Source organism: Batrachochytrium dendrobatidis (assembly GCF_000203795.2).
Source record: "Batrachochytrium dendrobatidis JAM81 unplaced genomic scaffold BATDEscaffold_9, whole genome shotgun sequence".
Classification (NCBI taxonomy): Eukaryota; Fungi; Chytridiomycota; class Chytridiomycetes; order Rhizophydiales; genus Batrachochytrium; species Batrachochytrium dendrobatidis.
The window spans coordinates 106,692-128,558 of NW_006281107.1; the positions used below are offsets into that span (position 1 = coordinate 106,692).

Sequence of the window (21,867 nt, forward strand, 5' to 3'; positions counted from 1 at the left end):
TTTTGAACCCGCATAAAATACAAGTTGCTTTGATTTTTAAAACTCAGTGGAGCTGCATAAATGAATGATGCAAGAGGGTATGTTTGCCAAGGTGACAGTCTGATACTTGAAGAAACAGTGAGACTTGAGCTATAGTCAAGTACAAGGATGATAGTGTCCATGAATATACGTAAAAATAAGTTGATAATCCATGTTAGTCAAAACAGTCAACCAAATGACTGTTTTTTTGTTAGAAAATCAGAGTAATTCTCATGCAGTGAATCCACACTCGACAAGTTCACAAAACTTGATTCTCCACGACAAATTTGTTGCGCCAAGGCAGTTTCCGCCCACAAAAGGATTAAGAATCGCCGTTTTTTAAAAATACTTTCAACTATTCGGCTCTTACAAACACATAACTATTCATTCAACCAAGTAAATCTCACCTAGCGTCTGAATTCTATCGAGCACCTTGACTGTTCAAATTCATCTTGATATACTCGCTTGAATGACCGAACCTACTACTGCTAACCCCACATCTGGGACAATTGCAGTCGTTGTACCCGCCCCTTCTGGTGAAAAATCTCAGCAGGTTGATGTGGTAAGTAAATTATATTAATGTCGAGACTGTTGTGAATGGGTGTGAAAATAGGGTGGGAATCAAGTTTGAATTAGTGGAGTGGAGATATCTGGTGTGAATCAACCATCGAGATGGATGTAACGCCAACAACCGAATATCCATTAATTATATTTTCTATTAAACCATGTTCCCATACAATACATTCAGAATGAGCATCTACTCTCGCTCGAGGAAGTCGAAAAAAAATACTCTGTGTCGGTCGATGCAGTGAAACCCACATTGTCTAAAGGTCTTTCCCCAGCAGAGGCTATCAAGCGTCTGGAGCAATATGGTCCCAATCAGCTATCACCGCCAAAAAAACGACACCCTTTTCTGCGTTTCATGGATCATCTTCTCGGTTTATTCAATCTCATGCTTCTCGTATCGGGCATTGCTGCCTATATTCTGCTTGCCATCGACCCCATTGCTAATGCACAAAATGTCTATGTCGGTGCTATTTTGATTATTGTTGCATTCATGAATGCAAGCATTGAATTCTATCAGGTTCAAAAATCTCAATCCATTCTTGAATCCTTTTTAAATCTCATTCCTTCTAAATGTTATGCTATCCGCGAGGCAAAACTCGCACAAATCTCTGCTCTAGAACTAGTATTGGGCGACGTTGTGTTTATCAAATCTGGCGACAAGATTCCTTCTGACTTGCGTATTTTCTGGTCCAATGAACTCAAAGTAGACAATTCGTCTCTAACTGGTGAAGCTGAGCCTCAAGAACGTAACGCCAACAATGTCATGACAAGTCCACTGGAAGCAACTAATTTGGTATTCAACGGCACGCTCGTTGTCAATGGCGATGCTTATGGTGTCGTGATTCGAACTGGTGATAACACTGTGATTGGTCAGATTGCGTCCCTCACGGCCAACGAGCAGCGTCGTAGTTCTCCGCTTTCGGATGAGATTGACACGTTTGTCAAGCTCATTACTCTAGTTGCAGGAATTGTTGCCATCATCTTCTTGATTATCGGTATTGTTGCCAAGGGTCAAAATGCTTCCCAAGCCCTCAATTTCGCCATTGGTACGTTTGTTTCGTTTGTACCCGAAGGTCTTCCGGCCACTGTCACCATGTTGCTCACTATTGCAGCAAAGCGTATGGCTGGTCGTAATGTGCTCGTCAAGGATCTGCAGGGTGTTGAAACCCTTGGTGCCATTACCCTTCTTGCTACTGACAAAACTGGCACTCTGACTCGTAACCAAATGACCGTGACTTATGTTTGGACTGGATCTCGTCTGTTTTATGCACAGAGTCAATCGTCTACCGAGGCGCAGCACGCTGTTCCCTTGGACATGGACCATGCTGGTGTCAATGAGCTGATTCATATGTCACTTTTGTGCTCTCGTGCTCGTTTTGAGTCCAACGATGGTCCAATTGCTACTCGTCCTATTCTTGGTGATGCTACTGAAGCTGGTCTTTTGCGCAACGGTGCTGCAAAACTTGTTGATTTCGAGTCTGTCGAAGACCGATTCCCCAAGATATTCGAAATTCCCTTCAACTCGGAAAACAAATGGGCCATGACGATTCATCAGAAAAAACATGCCAATGGCGAAATGATGGCTTACCTCAAAGGTGCACCAGAACGTGTTCTTCGTCTTTGCACTACCTTTTTTGATGGTACCAATGTCGTTCCTCTGACAGAACAACACAAGGCTTCGTTTGAAGACATGTATCAGTTTATGGCTTCCAAAGGACATCGTGTGCTTGCTTTTGCTGCTCTGGCTCTTCCCGGTGATCAGTATCCCGCCAATTTCGTGTTTACCAAAGACCCTGTCAACTATCCCAAAAACAATCTTACCTTTTATGGACTTGTTTCCCTTGAAGATCCTCCCAAGCATGGTGTACGTGAGGCTGTTGGTCACTGCCGTGAAGCTGGCATTCGTGTCATGATGGTTACCGGTGATCACCCTCTCACTGCCGAGGCCATTGGTCGCAAAATCAATCTCATGTTGCAAGACACCAAGGAAACCCTTGCCAAGAAGCGCAACGTACCCATATCACAAATTCCGGAAAGCGATGTGAATGCTATTGTTATTCATGGTGAAAAGATTGATGGTCTGACTGAAGCTGATTGGGACAATATCTTTTCCAAAGAAGAAATTATCTTTGCTCGTACATCTCCCAAACACAAGTTGCAGATTGTCAAGCATGCCCAAGCTCTCGGACACATTGTTGGTGTTACAGGTGATGGTGTCAATGATTCTCCTGCCTTGAAAAAGGCTGATTTGGGTATTGCCATGAACGTGTCTGGATCTGATGTGTCCAAAGAAGCTGCAGCCATGATTCTGATTGACGACAATTTCGCATCCACTGTCAATGGTATTGAAGAGGGTCGATTGATTTTCCAAAACTTGAAAAAATCGATTCAGTATACTGTTACACACACTATGCCTGAAGTGTGGGCCAACTTGCTCTATATCGTTGTTCCATTGCCGCTGCCATTGACTGCTATTCAGATTATTATTGTTGATCTTGGATTTGAACTGTTCCTTGCTCTTTCCTATGCCTGGGATCTGCCTGAATCAAAGACTGGTTTGATGAAACTGCGACCCCGTAAACCTGTTACTCCCGAGTCCATTGCTCGTACCAAGCGTATTGCTGCTCGTCAACCTGAAGGATCTGCTGAAGCACAAGGATTTGTTGCCAAATTTACCAAGACGATTTCTACTCCATTTACAGCCGTGTTTTGGCATGATCTTATGGAAAAGCGTGATGAAGAAACTCTTGTTGATTCTAACTTGCTTTTATGGTCATACCTTGAGGCTGGCACTATTATGTCGATCGGTTGCTTTGTTTCGTACTTTGTTGCTTTTTACTACTATCGTCGTATTTTGCCGATCGATGCAGTCAACTTTGGCAGCGTTTGGGGAACAAATACCGGTCCTATTACACTATCGAGTGGCTTAGTCTTGGATAATAATGCTCAATTGGATACGCTCTACTATGCACAATCAGGCTACTATCTTGCCATTATGATTCAGCAAAGTTTCAACATGTTTATTTGCAAGGCTCGCTTTGGTATTCCGTTTGGTTGGTTCATGTTCAGCAATATATACAATTTTACTGGTCTCATTGGCGGTGCTGCCTTTACCATGGCAATGGTCTATATTCCACCTTTCAATGTTGCTTTTGGCACCAACTGGAGACTCCACCCCATCTTGTGGTTGATACCCATGGCATTTGGTATCTTTTTAGTCTTTTATGCTGTTGTTCGTATTCTCATTCAGCGTGCGCGCAATCCCATCAAGTATTCCAAGGATGTTGATGGACTTCAAATGCATCCCACAAGATGGTCTACTGGCAGATAAACAACCGTCTTGTTTTAATTCAATCTTTACAAGCAAATTCTAACTAGCATTTTACCTACAAACTCTTGAAGCCATACAATAAAAATGCATAGCTTGAATTTTAAACATTTATTGCACCTTTAGTAGGTTGTGGGAAGTTGAAGCAAATGCCAAACAATGTATTTTATTCAAATCAACAAGTCTGATTGAAATGGATAATCTGGGTTTAAACTTGGTGACTGTACCGTGTATGGCCATGTCAAGTAGAGAAATGGATAATTTGATGTGTGTATCATATGATGAATAGTATATTTTTGGATTGAGATTTAATTGAAGCAGCTAATTTGCAGTGAGAAACAACGACTATTCAACTCTTATTTTTCTAAACAAAATACAGCCAATCCGAGTGGTTTATTTCACATCAATAGGGCAGTAATCGCTCACGGCTATAATCCTAAGCCACGCTCAAATGTTTCTGGCTGCTTGCCCGTCCGATCAAAAGAAAGAACACAAGATTGCAAGTATTATACAGGTGGCTTGAAATATTGGCTTTCAAGTTGGTATGAAAGATAGAAAGGATTGGCCATTTAGCTTGGGTGGCTTTGAATAGAAATTTCAAGCCAATAATTTGCCACACTCGGCTGGCTGCAGTATTTACAATTATTCAAGTTTTCATCATTTCAAGAAATTGATGAAACTAAGCCCATCATAGTGGCACGGAAAAATAATCAAACTGCAAATCAGCTTAATATGGCTACATCTTCACAGAAAGGCACAACGCCGCCTGATATGAATAAAATATTGTTTATCTTGGCCACCCATGATGGATTGATATAAAATTAGACTTGTTATTACTCTTTCAACGACTAACTTATTTGCTTTGATATAGAAAACTAGAACATACTTGTCTGTGACTTCATACATTTTTTGCAATACTGCGTTTGCATTTTTAACTTTTATTATTTGGATCAATTATGCGATATACTATTTGGCATGTGGTGTGCCTTTTTCTCATGTTCATTCGAGCTGTCGTGTCAGATACTCATACAATTACCATGGCCATAGCTGTTGATGACTACTACCATATTAAATTTTTGGGCGATTACTACAAGGGCCCACTTACCGACAACGGAATCTACGGTTTTAGACAGGTCAGAACGTTTTCCAAGACTGTCGTTGGAAATGGTCCATGGCTGATTGCTTTTCAAGCGTTTAATCTTGGTGGTCTTGGAGGTCTTGTTGCTTCCGTTTCGGTTGACGATATGCCTTATTCCGCTACGGGTACTCCTAGTAACAAATTTCGTATGGCTCCTGTTATGCCTGGCGATGGATGGGACACGCAAGTCAATTACCCGGATAGTCAATGGATGATCCAGACTACCGATGTCTGCGCCAATCACGCTAACGAATGGCACGGATTCTATAATATAATTGACGGTGCTACTGCTGGTCAAATTGCTCGCCCCGTATGGTTTCCCAACTGTGATGTAGATCCTCGAGCTACTGCTCAAACTCCTGTTCCTTTGTGGTTTCGAATTGTTGTATATCCTCCTAATACGGGCACTCTACAGGGCAAGTTTAAGCGAGGTCTTGGTACTGTCGACATGTACGCTGCTCCCGCACCTCCTGGACCCATTGGACCTCCCGTGTATCCTGGACCTCCTGGACCTTCTGGGCCTCCCGTGTATCCTGGGCCTCCTGGACCTTCTGGATTTCCTAAACCTTCTGGATTTCCTAGACCTGTTGGGCCTCCTGGGCCTCCTGGACCTGTCACTCAGTACCGTTCTGTTGTAGCTAGTGGCGGATACGTTAAACCTATGCCCAATTCCAACATGGTCATTGGCTATTCCGGCACTCACAACACCAACTTTGACAGTAACCAACCCTATCCAATTGGTGGACCTGTTGTACCGATTAATCGCGCTCCAGCAATCCATCAGATCAAGATTATTGTGCTTGTTGATGACTACTTTGATATCTGGATTGCAGGACAGCGGTTTGATGGACCACAACGCAATGATAACATTCCTTCTTGGTCACAAATACGTACTTATACTAAACAAGTCACTGGTGATGGTCCTTGGATTATTGCTGTCGATGGTCAAGACATAGGTTCAATTGCTGGATTTTTTGCTACAGTATATTTGGATGGTCGTGAAATTTCCAGTACTGGAACTGCGACCAATCAGTTCCGTATGACAGATGTTACTCCTTCAGAAGGATGGCAGGCTGATCCGTACTTTTTCGAAGGAAGAATGTTTGCTCGAACTTCAGAGGCCTGCTTCGATACTGATTATTATTGGAGTTCTATTGTACCTAAGCTCGATGTTCAGACTGGATCCCGTCCCCGTGCCATGTGGCATCCTGACTGCTGGAATATTGGCAGTACTAGTAACCCTAAACACATGTATTTCCGTATGATGGTAACAGCCTATACTTCTGTTATGGGTAAAGGGTAAATGATTCTATAGTTATCCTAGTACATGGAAAATATAGACTTGGAATTAGCGTGTTTTATTACAGCCTGTTCACGTAAAATGAAACACTTCTGTATTTATCTTGCAGACTTTCTCTATTTTGCTTTGAAATAAACAATGATTAAATATTATTTTTCTACCAATTGGTTGCTGCCATCAAAATTATGTTGTTCTCATCAGATACGTTTGTGCTCTAGTCCAGGCATTTCAGTAATGCAGCTGCTGTTTCCATACCAATCGCCCAGTGTTTGGTCTATAGAAAAGCTGGAGATTGAAACAATGCCATGGATGTGAACATGTGCCATGTATTCTTACAAGAATGAGCAGAAACAAACCAGTCAACTTTAACAAATTCAAAGGTTATAATTCTATCCAGCACATTTGATGGGAACTGGCACCAACCCAGCATGAAACTAAACATGTATTTGAGAACCCTTATTTAGTATTTCATGTTGTGAATACGACTGTAGTATATGCATAATAACTTGAGAGATTGTAATGTTTCAAATGACATTTGAATTAGTCATTTGTTCCATCTCATTCGAGTTGTATTGGCCGCTGTGTTCACGTAAAATGAAACACAGTGTCAGTAATAGCCCGTTTCATGACATGATGGGTATCGCTGAATTTGCTGAATATTGTGCCGACTAAACTCCCTAACAAAGCTCAATATTTTTTCTGGTGATTGCACAAATCAGAAATGCAGCAGCTGTCTCCATGTTGATCGCCGTTTTTTTGGAACTAGGACATACCCAAACTTTTAAAGAGTCGATAGTGCCTATTGAGGCAGTCCATCTCCCATAGCAGAATACGACAGATATTCGACCATTATTTATTCCAGTGCAGAGGAAGTCAATGCAAGATAGGCTATCCAAACTGAGAATTTCAGACCATCCATGATTGACTGCTGGGCAACTGTCGGATCATTTTATGCAAAAGCGGGACATTATATAGAGAATGGATCAACCCTCAAATCCAAACATATGACAATCAAATTTTTTTCTTCGTTTTCATGCATTTCGTCACCAGGTGTAAAAATTGAGCAATGCAGTCGTGACCAGTTGAGCAATATTTTTCTGTATTGCTTGATCAATAATGGATATGTTGAGACCATTGCATTGAGGTATGGAGATTAATAGATTTCAACATCCAAGCCTAATGCAACGGCAACACTATGCACTGCTCAATGGTCTATATTTTTCACAGACGGACAATTTATTTCTAGTTGGCAAGTGGAGCAGTGGCTATGCCCACAAAAGTCTGCAAATAAAAAGCCTCTTTCAACGGCTTACCGCGCAGCAACCCTGTAATCAACACTCAAGCTTCAGCCAATCAAATCGATTTACTCTCCACGTTGATAGCTGACTGGCAACCGTAATTGGCAGTGCAGACAAAGTTTGGCTGCTGTTCAAAATAAAAATTGCTTGAAAATTCATAAAAAATTCACAAAGCGTTCTTTTCATCAACGACTATTTATATCGAGCATTTATCTGCTGTTTTAATTATTCGAGACTTTGGGGAGCTTTTTGTTTCTGAAATTCAGCTTATTAGGACGGGTCACGCTGTATCGAGTCTAGTATTTTTTAATCATGTCTGATTCGACCACTATTGTATTGGCCGAAGTTAAACCAGTCGGCGAGTCTGCTGTCTTGTCTACTACTCAAAAACGTGCACAGGCATTTGCTCATCTTGACGATGCCAAACTCGGTTGGTTCCATCTCCGTGCTACTCTCGTTGCCGGTGTTGGCTTTTTTACCGATGCTGTGAGTTTGGCATGCTTATAATGATTTGGATAAATACGAATCATGTCTAACATCCTGCCATCCCTTTAGTATGATATTTTTGTTATTTCGCTTGCTATGCCCATGATTTATAGAGTGTGGTATCCAGATGTTGATTTTGTCAAGACTCATCCTCATCTTGACGCACTCGTAAAAGCATCAACCAACTGGGGAAACTTTATTGGCCAAATTGCATTTGGATACCTCGGTGACAAGCTTGGTCGTAAACAAATGTACGGTGTTGAGCTCATCATTATGATTGTATGCACTGTTGGATCTGCGCTTTCTGCTTCGACTCTACGTGGTATGGATGTTCTTACCATGCTTGCAATTTGGCGATTCTTTCTTGGTATTGGTATTGGTGGAGATTATCCCATGTCTGCCATTATCACATCCGAATTTGCCAATGTTAAACATCGTGGTATGCTGATGGCAGCTGTGTTTGCCATGCAGGGTGTTGGAATTCTTGTGGGTGGTATCATGACCATTGTATTCCTTGCTGCATTCGAGTCGCACATTCGTAATGACATTCTCATGTTGGATTATGTCTGGCGGTTTATGCTTGGATTCGGTGTTGTACCTGCCATTTTTGCCATTTACTTCCGGTTGACAATTCCCGAAACACCTAGATTCACTGTGGATGTTGTTGGCGATGAGGACAAGGCCGTACGCGATGTAGCTCGAGTCTTGGAAATGAACAAAACCCTAGACCTTTCATCCACTTGGGTCGAGCCTGAGAAACCTGATTCAAAAGACATTGATCCCGTCAAGACTAATACTGTCAAACAAAGCGATGCTAGTAGTTTCATGGCACATTTTGGACAATGGAAAAACGCACGTGTCTTGATTGGAACTGCATACACATGGTTTGCACTTGATATTGCCTGGTACGGTCTATCGCTCAACCAAGCTACTATCCTCACGGCCATCAACTTCAATGGTGCTAATGCCAAATCTCCATACGAACAGTTTTTCCAAAAAGCAGTTGGTGCAGTCATTATTAATCTTATGGGAACTGTTCCAGGCTACTGGGTCACTGTTGCTACCATTGAAAAACTCGGACGTAAACCCATTCAGTATATGGGATTCGCAGTCATCACAGTGTGTCTACTTATTCTAGCAATATTCTGGGATTTTATGTTGAGCCATACCACGTATTTCATTGTCGTGTATACCATTTCTCAATTCTTTTTCAATTTCGGACCCAACACCACTACATTTGTTGTTCCAGGTGAAGTGTTCCCCACTCGCTGGAGATCAACTGGTCACGGATTATCTGCTGCTGCCGGCAAGCTCGGTGCAATCATTGGAGTCCAAGCAGTCGGACCCTACTTTACTGAAAATGCACGAGCAGTCTTGTATACGTTTGCAGTTGTCATGGCAACAGGCTGTGCTGCCACATATCTGATCCCAGAAACCAAGGGAAAAACACTCGAGGAGCTATCAGACGAAATTGAAATGGATGCATAATCTAAACCACATGGATCTTGAATGCTAATATCCATGCAAGATTCCCACCATCATGATATTAAATAAATTCAAACGAATATTTAAGCATTGTCCCAAAACAATTTATCCCAAATTTCATGATAAAATAAGGTTTATTCGAGTGCTTAAATTAAAGTTATGCAAGAGATTATCAAGTTGATGCTCAAGTCGAAATTTGCGATTGAGATTACCGAGTTTGATGCGTATGAGTTTGGGCTTTGCATATGCAGTTGTGATGACGCTTAGTGCACTATACGAGTACCAACTAATCGATTTACTACAGAATTAACCACGGCGCCTTTAACCAAACTCATAAGGCCAGGTGATTGAACTTTAACAACTTGAACTGGGTTACTATTTTTGGGTGATCGACGTTCAAGAGTCGTATCATGACTGCCAGCACTACCTTCTTGTAAAGCACTTGATTCTATAGAACGAGCTTCCAAATGGTTATCATTTGGAATTGAAATTGCCAACGAAGACACTAATCCAGCAAACGCCAGCACGCTATAAACCCAAGCAATCTTGTTCATGTTGTTGATGTGGTTGATTCTATTGTATAAAGATCGAGTAGATTGATATTGATAAGGCTGGAAATTCAGTCAGTATTTATACGTTTTTAATGTTGGTTAAATGGCGCGAAAGTTGCCGTATTGTGACCAACTATTGCTTCGATACACAGATACAAAAATGTGTAAAATGCAGGCTTGAATTGAGTGTAAAAACAACAGCTTTGTGACTCGCAGGCTTGAATTCGGTGAAACCTTTTCGTGGTGCTTGAAATGGTATCTTTGGTCAGTGTTTCAAGTTGAGCCATTCAAACACGCCAGGCTTACAATGGCTGGATTGTTGATTCAACCTTTGGTGATATCAATTCGGTCAACATGACAACTCATGTTGGTTACAAATAAACACTGACTAGCGTTGAGCATTTTAGTGCATTTTAGTGCATTCAATTTATCCTGTTCAACAGTTCACTAGTCCAGTCGGATTTTATTCCATACAATTTTACTAACGAGTTTACTTTCGAGCCATCATCTTCATCACTGCTCCAACAATCGTGTCCACCTGGGGTAAACTGGCTGATTCCAAATTGGCTGCATACGGCATAGGAATATCTGCTCCAGTCACTCGTACAAGAGGTGCATCGAGATAGTCAAATGCCTCACTTTCCATGATTTGTGCTGCAATTTCTGATCCAACACCAAACATGGGCCATCCGCCCTCTACGGTAAGAATATGGTTGGTCTTGCTTACGCTTGTGATAATCGTGTCCATATCCAACGGACGAATGGATCGAAGATTAATTACCTAGTTGCCATTGTCATTTGGTTGAATGAGTGACAATGATGTACAGTCATGATTTACAAGTTTCTTACCTCGGCCTTGATTCCCTTGTTTGCCAATTCGGCAGCTGCTTCAAGCGACTGTCCAACAGCCTTGGAATGTGCAACAATAGTCACATCCGTACCTATAAAAATACATGAATACATGGCCAAGATACAGATCGAGTGATTTAAAAAGCAGTACCTTGCAGTTCAATTTTGGCTTTTCCAATAGGTAAAACAAAGTCGTTTTTGAGTACGGCGTCCGAGACTGGGAATGAAACGCCATACAATAATTCGTTTTCGAGAAAAACGACGGGGTTAGGATCACGAATGGCTGCTTTGAGAAGTCCTTTTGCGTCCTCTGCACTCCATGGACTGACAACCTTGATGCCTAGCCAATGTAAAGATCAGTATTGGGATAATAAAGATCAAACACGAATTCATGGCAGGTCAGATTACCTGGAACAGAACCGTACCAAGCAGCAAAGCATTGAGAATGCTGAGCACCAACACCAGCAGCAGCACCGTTTGGACCACGGAATACAATTGGAACATCAATTTGACCACCAGACATGTATTTTGTTTTACCAGCTGAATTGACGATATGATCAATAGCCTAAACCCATAGAAACAGAATGGGTTAAATGTGACAAGACAGTTTAAACAGAAAAGTATAAACTAATTCAAGATTGTACCTGAAGGGAAAAGTTAAAAGTCATGAATTCGCAAATGGGTTTTAAACCAGCGAGAGCAGCACCGACCGCAATACCAGCAAATCCCATCTCAGTAATAGGAGTGTCGATCACTCGCTTTTCACCAAACTTTTCTAATAAACCTTTGGTGACCTGCATGATAATCAACAAGTTTAACAACTCATCACAACACACTACAAGATATTGGCTTACCTTGTATGCACCATTATAACGGCCCACTTCCTCACCCAAGATAAAGACCTTTTCATCTGCACGCATTTCCTCTTCCATGGCTTGATTGAGAGCATCACGGACGGTCATCTAGAAAAGATGAGTACAGCCAAAAATGGATCAACACATCAAGACATGACAGCATCAACATAAACAGTCAAAAAGGATAATTTAATTGGAAAGATCTAAATTTTCTTGCAAGGGATGAACAGCAAGTATGAGGAATACCTGGTGAGGTTGATTGTCAGTTGCATAGGAACGAAACGAAGAATGCAAAGGAAACAACGAGCGAGTTCGAAGAGCAAAGTGACGCAGCGCACCAGAAGCGATGGAAATACGAGCAGCGGGTTGCAACATGACTGAAGGTTGAGTTGAGCAAAAATTGAATGCAAACGATTAAAGGTGACTATAACTCACGTGAGTGTCACGTGAAATAAGACAAAAGTCTTGGCATTAAGCAACTGATGGATTTACAAGTGTGTTGATATAAGACACAAGTTTATAATTTGAATCGATTCAAGTGAAACAACAGTTTATAATAAAGTTTCTTGCAAGAAATGTAAAATTTGTACAAGTTACACTTTACGTGAATCCAACAATAAATCAATGACAACAAAATCCAACATTGCAACAACAGGAAAGGTTTCTGCCAATACAGTGCTTCCTGGAATATACAGTCGTTCTGGCTCAATCATCTCCACTCCAGAATTCACCTGGGACTCGCTTCGCAAGCATGCTCGTCAACTGGAATATGAAATTGATTCTGGACTCGTCAGTTTCTCAAAAGTTGCATCCAACCCTACAAACAGCACTGTGATGGGAACTCACAGTTCTTTGAATGATTCTACACATGGAAGTACATCTACTCAGCCATTCTCCAGTTCTTTTTCTGCTTCTCAAAGCATTGAGCAAGACTTGGACAATTTGTTGAATCAGGTGTAAGATCTTCCAATCTAAACCCATGTTGATTTAAAATGTCGACTAACCTGAATCATACAATTCTATTTCATCATCTATTACTTGGATTTACAGCTTACAACTACAATCAACTCCATGTCTGCATACCTTGAGGGTCCTGGATCAACTCATCCCTCTAGAGCATCCATGACGCATCTTCTTCATCGTCACAGATCCAATCAATTCGAATACTCTAAAGAGTTTCGAAAAACCAGAACAAATATTCTCGCCAAAAAAGAACATGCCGAATTGCTAAGCTCCATTCACAACGATATCAATCCGCATAGATCTGGAAACTCCAGGGATTACTATTTATCTGAACGAGAACGACTGGAACAAACAAATACCATGGCTGATGATATTTTCCAGTATGTAGCAGTGATATTTGAAACTTCATGCTGAAATAAGTCTAAACTCAATGCTAACCGTGTGTGTTTATTGAAGAAATGCAATGGATGCACATGATGATTTGGGTCGTCAGAGATCTTCACTTTTTGGATCACATGGACGTATTGCCGGCATTCTGAATCGGTTTCCTCAACTGAATAATACTCTTAGTCGTATTAATAGTCGCAAATTTCGTGATACCTGGATCATGGGAGTAGTCCTTGGTGTTGGCATGTGTGTGCTATTGCTGTACGCGTTGAGTTAGTATTCTTTTTTTTAAATACACATGAATATATAAATATGAAACGAGTTTATTGATGCCAAGGAAATAATGTATTGCCTTGATTCTTGTAAACGTTTATTTGTCCGAGATTCTACTGTTTTGTTTAATCATACAGTCTTAAAAAAAGACTCTTGAGCAGACGTGCTTCAGAACTCACAGTATTGTGTGTACTATCAAATGGTGGCATGTCCTCGTCGAGAATTCGGTGCCCAGTTGGACTCTGGTTTGCATCTGGTGAAAGTGGGTCAATCACAACAGGGATATAGCGACCATGTGTTTCGCACGTATCAAAAAACTCGAGTATTTCTTGAAACACAGTATCTCGTAGAATAATCATGTGTTTGGCAAGTGTTTCAAACAGAGATACAAAACATCTTTTTGCATAGAACCAGGTGTCTGTTCCCAACTTGTAATTCAAATTCATTCAGCCAAATTAGACACATGATTTTATCCATTGATCAAACACATCTTATTTACCTTTTTGTTAAATGGCTCCAAACTCTTCATAATTCTGCTAATTCCAAATTCGTAGTTTCCTTTGGCGCAATACAGCGTACCAATCACCAGGTTGACAATACACAAATGATACGTGCGTTTGTTGGGATCTTCGTATGCAACCCTTTCCTCTTCCTTTTCAATCCGGCGCATAAGATCCTCTGCTTCTTCGTTTTGCGACGTCATAATATAACTCACACATAGATTTGCAAGCACAATTGCTGTAACATCCAGAATCTATCACATTCAGTGCCATGGTTAGTCTCAATCGGACATTGCAGCGAGTAAAATGACAAACAGGTTAAAATAACAATTACATTGTCATAGTTTTTTTTAACAATGGGCTCGTAAAACGAAATGGCTTCTTTGTATTTACTCTCTTGCATGAAAAGCACATGAGCGACATTTAGCTTCCAGACATCGTGTTCGTTGCAAAATTCAACACTTTTACGGAAAATCTTTTCAACCATGTTGTATGTATCCATTTCCCAGTAAATTTTAGCCTGTGCCATTAGAATCGGAATATACCTACCACATAGCATGCATTAAATAAGCTATCGTATAACTCGATGATCTCAAACCAATCCAACTGGTAAAATAAATGTCACCTATCAACAGCCTCGTCATAATCTGTAACAATTTGTTTTACTACTTCATCGTCGTGGTTTTGACGAGCTTCTTGAACTTTTTTGGTAAGCTTACGCAGCACGTCAATATGCTTATTGGCTAAATCATCAAACTTTTTATACGCCTCTTCAGGAGCCGTATGTTTGAGTAGTGTTGCTTCGAGAAAATCGTAAAGGTACTTTATATTTTAAAAATATCAAAACGTCGTGAGATGTACTGTCATGATATCTTGTCTGATTTCAAATGTCTTACCGGACTCAAATGAGATGCAGCCAAATGTGAGTTGTCAGCCAACAGATCTGCAGCAGAGTCCACGTACTCGTACTTGATATAAAGTAAAAGAAGGTTGCCAAATGTTTCGGGCGGACACGGAACTTGCTGAAGAAGAAACCCAAGTTTTTCAAATCCAATACTTGGGTTTTCGTCCATATTCATCAAAGCTTGATTATGTAGAGTGACATGATCCAGTTCATGTTCTTGTCGTGGTGGCATATCTGTCAATGCCTCCCGTGCACCTTCATCTATTTGAAATCAAAACATCAATGGTAAGCTGTTGAACCCATTTGATATTCTATTAAACACTTTGAATTTTACTTGCAGTTTTTAAGATGGTACTCGATTGCAGCTTTTAGATTGAATACTTCAACCAGGTACGTTTCGTGTAACATCTGAGAGTTTCCTACACTGCGTAGATCAATCCCTTCTGTTGCCATTCCAACGCCCAACTCTATACATTCAAATACATTTAGTCGAGTCATGTTCAACTACACTACAGTTGTACATGTAACATACCGGGATGCTCTCTGATTCCTTTTTCAATGATTTCAGCAATATGTTTAAGTGCGTGAACATATTGCTTGATCATGTAATGGCATAAAGCAATATTATATAGAATTTCTGCATTATAGCCAACAATTTTTGAAGCCTCGGTGTATTTGATGCACGCTTCTTCATATTTCAATTCCTAGTGCATGATAATAGATTTGATTGTTATCAACACGGTCAAAGTAGTGTAATGGATAAACCAAATAGTTTACAATTACTTTAAATAAAAGGCAAGCTTGATTGACCAACGTATCTGGATCGTCTTGTGGAGCCTGATCAACAAAGGCTTTGCATCCAGACAAATCATCCATTTCATACTTGATGGCAGCCTGTAACTTTAAAAGCTAATGAGTTCAACAAAAAACCTAGTAGTTAATATACAATTGTGTTTTTGTATTGAATGTTCAATGTTGAAGCCTTGAATGAATACAATGATGATCCTACTTTTCCAGCCAGTTGAGGTGCATCGATACTCTGACACGCCTTTTGAGCAGCAGGATAATTGGCAGATTTGAAGAGCGACTGGGCATAAAATAATCTATAATCCACTGCGTCTGGAAACAAACGAATAAGTTGCTCGTAGCTACAACATACTGTCAGATAAATGATACCAAACAAAAATACAAGACAGTATGCCAACCATGATTCATACCAGTCGGAAGCAGCATGAAAGTCTTGAACGTGGTAATGACAATAAGCCAATAAACTCAACGCAGCACGACTTTTAGGTGAGACTTGAATTTCATTAGAGAGGATCTTGATGACATCGTGAAAACGACCATCTCGAATAAAAGAGTATACTGTTGCAGTGTATTTTCCTTCTGGAATTTGCTGAAAACTTGTTGGAGTGATACTGAATGAAACTGGAGTTTGTTTCATTCCTGTTTGAGGAACAGCAGTTGACATTCGAGCAGCAGTCACGGATGCCATTTGAAGACGTAGATTCAGGTTAACAGTTGCGATGATTCAGAGAAAGTCGCGTTCAGTCCATTCAATCCAGCAATAAAGATAGAAATGATTGACGCCAAGTGGAATGTATCGAAACCAACCAAATGGAATGTATCGAAACCAACCAACTTCAATGCACTGCTTGTCGTAATTGATAAGCATTGGTATTAAAATGTGTCATACAATTGACTGGTTTCAAGCGAATCGATTGATTTTTAAAACGGCAGAAAATTACTTCTTTTCCACATCAACAGTTATTGCAACTTCAACCCACTTCAGTCATGTCTCGTCGTCGTCAAACTGAACATCTCTCTGCTACTGAAGAGAATGATTTGGTAAAGCAGTGGAATTCAACAGAAAAAACTACTCATTCGCTACAGCTCTTGGCAAAGTACTTTGCTAATGCTCGTAGTGCTGGAGATGCACATTTGACTGATATTGATTATGCTGGTAACAATAACTGATGGTACCAACTGTAGAATATTAGCATTGGGATTCAACTCAATACACTTTTTTTTAGGATTCAGTCTTTGCTATAATGAGATTGATGCCGACTCGGGCAAGATGGAGCGCATAGATATGAGGATTCAGTATGACAAACCCGTCCAGAGTATTAGCCAGATCAAGCCCAAGTTGAAAGAAATGGTTCATGAGGCAACAGTTGCCTTGTCTATGGTATTGCTTTGAATACAGTTGCATGCTCTAATGCACTGTCCAAACTGAAGATATCTTGACATCTAATCAAAGGTTTATTATTCGATTCTCCACGGATTCATTAGAAACCAGACAAGTCTTATGTTTCTCCTGGATTTGAGTCTTTGAAAAAAAAAGAGTTTAGTGTGCCTTCATTCATGATGTGGATCTATGCAGCAGTTGTATGGACTATTCTCTACAGCATGGCGTACATTGACAAGATTCCGTCGACTCTCGAGTTTGTTCGTGGCATATTGGGCGGTCATCAACCCTGCATCAATCTGCTTTTCGCAATATTTGTTATTCATGCAGTCGAATCGCTGGTGATTTTAGGATTGGGAGTGTGGGCCGAGTTGTCCATCTCCAAAGTGTTCAAATGGTATATTCTCACACATGTGTTTGGAGTGTTTGTACTGGGTCCAGTGTTTCAACTGGCATACGATCGTCGCAAAGATCTAGACGCAAAGGATGATATCAAATAAGCTTGATTGTAATATATTCCAAGATCTTGTCATTCTGTGGTCATGCAGGAGTTGGCTCACTATCTGATTGATCTTCAAATTTGTTTTATGTGGGAATTTGAACTCAAGCTGTAGTAATTGTCATGGATTATATATAAACTGCTGAATCAGATATAGGGCATGGGATAGTAAAGCAGAAATGGGTTTATTTTGGAGAAGACTCGGCAGTAGCTGCAATAAACTTACGCTGTCTTCTAATCCATTTTCGATAACCTGAAAAAGAGTAAATGTGCTCTCCATAATAATCAGGAGGAGTAGGAGGTCTGGTAGGTGATGCAGTTGTAAATAGCGGCAATTCTTTCGGTCTATGTCTGAGAATGCGCTGGTGAAACTCCTTTTCCTTCTATAGTAATCAATGCATTTGTAAAAATATTAGAATGGCCTAGCAAGATGCTCATGTGAAGGATTAAATATAATCTAAACGGTTCGTGAAACCCACCAAATCAAAGGCCCTCAGCATCGATCTAAAGTATTCAACGTATAGATATAATATTAGCAATACACTTATACATGATGTTGAAGTAGAAATAGCTTACGGATTGCGCATAAGTCGCCATAGCTGATTGGCACCAAGACTTCCAGCAACAGCCGAAACAATTCCTGTAGAAAATGCACCCAGCATGTATGGCATTGATGGATCCAAACCCCAAATCTGCTGAAATGGATCAAACTCGGCAACAAATAAGAAATAGTATGAACCAAGCGAGAGACCAAAAACTCCACCAAGACCACCCACAGTGCGTTCAACAAGTTTCTTGTTTTTGCGCATGGCAAAAAACTCTGTCCATGAAATAGTAGAAACTGTGGTGGTGGTCGAAGCACATCTGCTCCTCATTACCAACGACGATACCAGCATGCGACTGTGAAGGATCTGTGACAACATCCTGTGCAACTGTTTTGAAAAATTAGAAAATTATCGAATTGCTAGACAAGAGCTTTATCGCAAGAATTCATATTTTGTATAAAAACTGTTTTTACTGGAAAATTCAAACTCGACTCGTGAATCTTGTCATGTCATCGTGTTTATCTCGTCAACCAGATGAATACACTGTCATTCTGTCTACTGAAAATTCTGTAAATACAAACCAACTGTATTCAACCAGCACACCAAATTCGCAGTTACTGAATCACTCTGATAAGCCCAAACGACGACGTGCTGTCACGAAAAAAACTACTCCATTGACTATTAACCTGACAAACTGCAAATACGATATTGTAAAAGAATGTGCAACTTTGTTTGGCTGCAAACTCGTCGAGGATCCATTGTCATGGCATTTGTTTTGGATAGATACAGGCGTATCTATGGAGCGAGTACTTGAAATGTGTGTTGAATAGTCTTTTGTCATTTTAATTCATCAGCTAAATACTATTCGTTTTTAAATGGCTCCAACTGTTTTAATGATTTAGGAAATTAAACCAGAGAATCAATCATTTTCCAGGAATGCATGAAATCTGTCGAAAGGACCATCTTGCACGCAACTTTACTCGTTTATCACGCATCTTTCCAAAAGACTACAACTTTTTCCCAAAAACGTGGATCCTTCCAAATGACTGGGGTGAATTCAATCTGTTTCATAAATCAAAATCAAGGTCAGGACCATACATTGCAAAACCTGACCATGGGTGCCAAGGAAAGGGGATATTTTTATTCAAAACACCTGATCAACTTTACGAATCACAAAGCACCAGTGGGTCTAATCCAGCTCCAAATGCATCTATACAAAACAATCCAAACATATCTGGTGGATTGATTGTTCAGAGCTATTTATCCCAGCCATGCCTTATTGATGGATTCAAGTTTGATCTCCGTATTTACGTTTTGGTGACATCCATCTCCCCACTTCGGGTCTTTGTTTATCGCGACGGTCTTGCCCGATTCGCAACAGATCTATACCATCCACCCACAGATAAAAATATAAACAACACACGAATGCATTTGACAAACTATGCCATAAACAAGCACTCGGAAAAATTTGTAGTGGACGATATGAATGGCAGTAAGCGATCATTGAAGGCTGTATTACAGTTCTTGGCTGAATCTCGTGGTGTAGACACTGATGCATTGTGGAATCGAATATGCGATATAATTGTAAAAACAATTCTGGTTGTACAGCCAGTAATCAGTCGTGGGCTAAAGTCTTGGCTTCCTTCGTCCATGATCGAATTCCAAGATCTAAAAAAACCTACAGGTTCTAATCTGTCGTCAGCACACTCTACCCATTCGTCGTATTCATCATTTTCAACCCCAACTCACAAACCTACAGCTTTGCCACTATCGGGAATGGGAAGCCAGTGCTTTGAAATTCTTGGATTCGATATCTTTTTAGATTCGAAAATGAAACCGTGGGTGCTTGAAGTCAACCACTCGCCAAGCTTCACCTGCGATAGTCCACTCGATCGTGAGATTAAATCCGGAGTAATTACTGATGCGCTAAACTTGTTAAATCTAAGTGCTGGAATGACCAAAAAGCTGCAAAAAAAAGAAAAGGCCCAGAGTTTGTCCCGATTGTGGAAAGCACCAGATCTGCCCGTGAATGATTTGAATGCATCCTTTACATTGAGCAAAAAACCTGTTTCAAAAACTTTGGCTGTCTGTAAAGGAAATTCTCTCAAACAAGCAACCGGTTCATCTTGCGTAAAAGGAATTCATACTTTGAAGAATGTGTCCAAATTAATGCAACAATCTGGAGATTCACCCATTGACAATTCTGATTGTGAAGACTCGAGCTCAAGTGATCCACACGACACCACATCCTGTTTTACAACCCCAAACTGGAATGCTGAAGAACCAGTAATGGCTCAAGGTTGTTTGGAAATGCAATCATTTAATTCAAACAAGTTTTTTGATATACAAATGGCAGCCAATTTTCCATTTAAACCACATCCAATCGCAGCCCTAAAGTCATCTAGACCAGGCACGGCTGGATCTGTAGAATACGAAACTGGACATATCAGCCAGCAATCAAACCAAAGCCATTTTCAACTAATCCAAGAATCTATACAAAACAATGAATCGAATTCCACACAAGACAGTAGTACCGACAATGAAATTTGCCATACTACCAAAAACACGAGTATATTGGTTGACCCAATATATTCACCCCTAAAGGAATCTATATCTGGTCGTCGGAAATCTACAGTTTGCACAAAACGTCTGCAGGCATGCCAAGAAGCACTTGCAGCATATATTAAAAAGTACAATCAAGATTGTCTTGCTCAACTCACCGGCTTTGAGGATGCTCACATGGGCCAGTATGAACGCATTTTTCCTCCATCCGACACAAAACAGCTATCAAAATATTTGTACTTGATGCATGAACCAGTAACTTGGTCGTCTGAAACCAATTCAACAAAAGCAAGAAAAGAGCACCTTGAACGCAAAAAACACCAGGAATTAGACCAACAACGCAAAATTGAAAGTTGGAAGCTGCGACAAAAGCGTGATAATCCTCATATACAGTCCAAAGTCAACTCTTTGGCAAATCAAACTGTGCTGGATGCTCGTCGTGCTATGGATTCAAATGGCTTGATCGTTTCAAAGAACGAACGCATTGATTATCAAAAATCTGGTTCTGAATCTGGTATAACGCTATGCTACAAGAAAGATGTAGGAAATACTGCGTTTGATATCAAAAAGTGCTTATCTGATTTAAAAAGTTTGCCCAATTTATCTTTTGGCTCAACTAATACCTGTATGTTGACTGATTTGAAATTTTTCGATATTTTGGTATAATATGGCATGTTTTTAATATTGACTGATTCTGAAATGTAATGTCTAGCAATATTGGCCGAATCTTATCCGTGCACACTGCATTACTCTTTGCTTGACAAAGTCTCATCTTTTCCACGCTCAACAAAACAGCATGTTCCAGTCAAGATCAATAATCTAGATGAGCGTTTTGGTCAATTACGTGATCATTCTCAGTCTCTCTCCAATCAAAAATCAACTATAAACAGTCGTCAAACCGGATCACGCATTCGTAAAAATAATTACAATCTCAACAATACAACATCTGGATCCATGAATTCATTACTCTTGGAGTCACCACATGATATCAGATTTGTATCAAGCAGCTCATTGAATACGCTTGTCAAATCCAAATCTACAACTCGCAAATATCCAGACAAAAATTCTCTCAACTCGGTTTTGACAACCTCTTTAAGCTCTTTGCACAATACAGTCATTGGTTCTAGATCCCGTCTAATGTAATTTTACAAGGAGTGTTTCTATAATACCTG

General features: G+C 40.3%; 10 protein-coding genes across 10 annotated transcripts; 6 read left to right on the forward strand and 4 right to left on the reverse strand.

The window, feature by feature from the left end:
- Positions 1-380: 380 nt before the first annotated feature.
- Positions 381-4,012, forward strand: BATDEDRAFT_20089 (uncharacterized protein). The gene is made up of 2 exons (XM_006680219.1): positions 381-580; positions 767-4,012. The coding sequence occupies exons 1-2, from the start codon at positions 488-490 to the stop codon at positions 3,914-3,916; spliced, it is 3,243 nt and encodes a 1,080-aa protein (XP_006680282.1). The 5' UTR covers positions 381-487; the 3' UTR covers positions 3,917-4,012.
- A 938-nt stretch (positions 4,013-4,950) lies between these two features.
- Positions 4,951-6,354, forward strand: BATDEDRAFT_89982 (uncharacterized protein; the record flags this gene model as incomplete). Its single annotated transcript, XM_006680393.1, has 1 exon — positions 4,951-6,354. The coding sequence occupies one exon, from the start codon at positions 4,951-4,953 to the stop codon at positions 6,352-6,354; it is 1,404 nt and encodes a 467-aa protein (XP_006680456.1).
- A 1,531-nt stretch (positions 6,355-7,885) lies between these two features.
- Positions 7,886-9,717, forward strand: BATDEDRAFT_20090 (uncharacterized protein). Its single transcript, XM_006680220.1, has 2 exons — positions 7,886-8,135; positions 8,205-9,717. Exons 1-2 carry the CDS (start codon positions 7,962-7,964, stop codon positions 9,621-9,623), a joined length of 1,593 nt encoding a protein of 530 aa, XP_006680283.1. The 5' UTR covers positions 7,886-7,961; the 3' UTR covers positions 9,624-9,717.
- A 166-nt stretch (positions 9,718-9,883) lies between these two features.
- BATDEDRAFT_90229 (uncharacterized protein) lies at positions 9,884-10,174 on the reverse strand (the record flags this gene model as incomplete). The annotated part of the gene is made up of 1 exon (XM_006680467.1): positions 9,884-10,174. One exon carries the CDS (start codon positions 10,172-10,174, stop codon positions 9,884-9,886), a length of 291 nt encoding a protein of 96 aa, XP_006680530.1.
- A 487-nt stretch (positions 10,175-10,661) lies between these two features.
- Positions 10,662-11,982, reverse strand: BATDEDRAFT_12599 (pyruvate dehydrogenase (acetyl-transferring) subunit E1 beta; the record flags this gene model as incomplete). Its single annotated transcript, XM_006680183.1, has 6 exons — positions 10,662-10,952; positions 11,021-11,112; positions 11,172-11,360; positions 11,429-11,585; positions 11,665-11,814; positions 11,875-11,982. The coding sequence occupies 6 exons, from the start codon at positions 11,980-11,982 to the stop codon at positions 10,662-10,664; spliced, it is 987 nt and encodes a 328-aa protein (XP_006680246.1).
- A 516-nt stretch (positions 11,983-12,498) lies between these two features.
- Positions 12,499-13,533, forward strand: BATDEDRAFT_89985 (uncharacterized protein; the record flags this gene model as incomplete). Its single annotated transcript, XM_006680394.1, has 3 exons — positions 12,499-12,828; positions 12,925-13,217; positions 13,294-13,533. The coding sequence occupies 3 exons, from the start codon at positions 12,499-12,501 to the stop codon at positions 13,499-13,501; spliced, it is 831 nt and encodes a 276-aa protein (XP_006680457.1). The 3' UTR covers positions 13,502-13,533.
- Positions 13,534-13,622: 89 nt separating this feature from the next.
- Positions 13,623-16,396, reverse strand: BATDEDRAFT_90228 (uncharacterized protein; the record flags this gene model as incomplete). The annotated part of the gene is made up of 8 exons (XM_006680468.1): positions 13,623-13,925; positions 13,997-14,251; positions 14,332-14,542; positions 14,623-14,819; positions 14,894-15,162; positions 15,434-15,605; positions 15,685-15,810; positions 15,911-16,396. 8 exons carry the CDS (start codon positions 16,394-16,396, stop codon positions 13,623-13,625), a joined length of 2,019 nt encoding a protein of 672 aa, XP_006680531.1.
- Positions 16,397-16,695: 299 nt separating this feature from the next.
- Positions 16,696-17,589, forward strand: BATDEDRAFT_90252 (uncharacterized protein; the record flags this gene model as incomplete). Its single annotated transcript, XM_006680395.1, has 3 exons — positions 16,696-16,864; positions 16,935-17,089; positions 17,194-17,589. The coding sequence occupies 3 exons, from the start codon at positions 16,696-16,698 to the stop codon at positions 17,587-17,589; spliced, it is 720 nt and encodes a 239-aa protein (XP_006680458.1).
- Positions 17,590-17,773: 184 nt separating this feature from the next.
- Positions 17,774-18,484, reverse strand: BATDEDRAFT_90227 (uncharacterized protein; the record flags this gene model as incomplete). Its single annotated transcript, XM_006680469.1, has 3 exons — positions 17,774-17,971; positions 18,068-18,092; positions 18,165-18,484. 3 exons carry the CDS (start codon positions 18,482-18,484, stop codon positions 17,774-17,776), a joined length of 543 nt encoding a protein of 180 aa, XP_006680532.1.
- Positions 18,485-18,639: 155 nt separating this feature from the next.
- Positions 18,640-21,838, forward strand: BATDEDRAFT_26123 (uncharacterized protein; the record flags this gene model as incomplete). The annotated part of the gene is made up of 3 exons (XM_006680247.1): positions 18,640-18,950; positions 19,036-21,320; positions 21,408-21,838. The coding sequence occupies 3 exons, from the start codon at positions 18,640-18,642 to the stop codon at positions 21,836-21,838; spliced, it is 3,027 nt and encodes a 1,008-aa protein (XP_006680310.1).
- Positions 21,839-21,867: the final 29 nt, after the last annotated feature.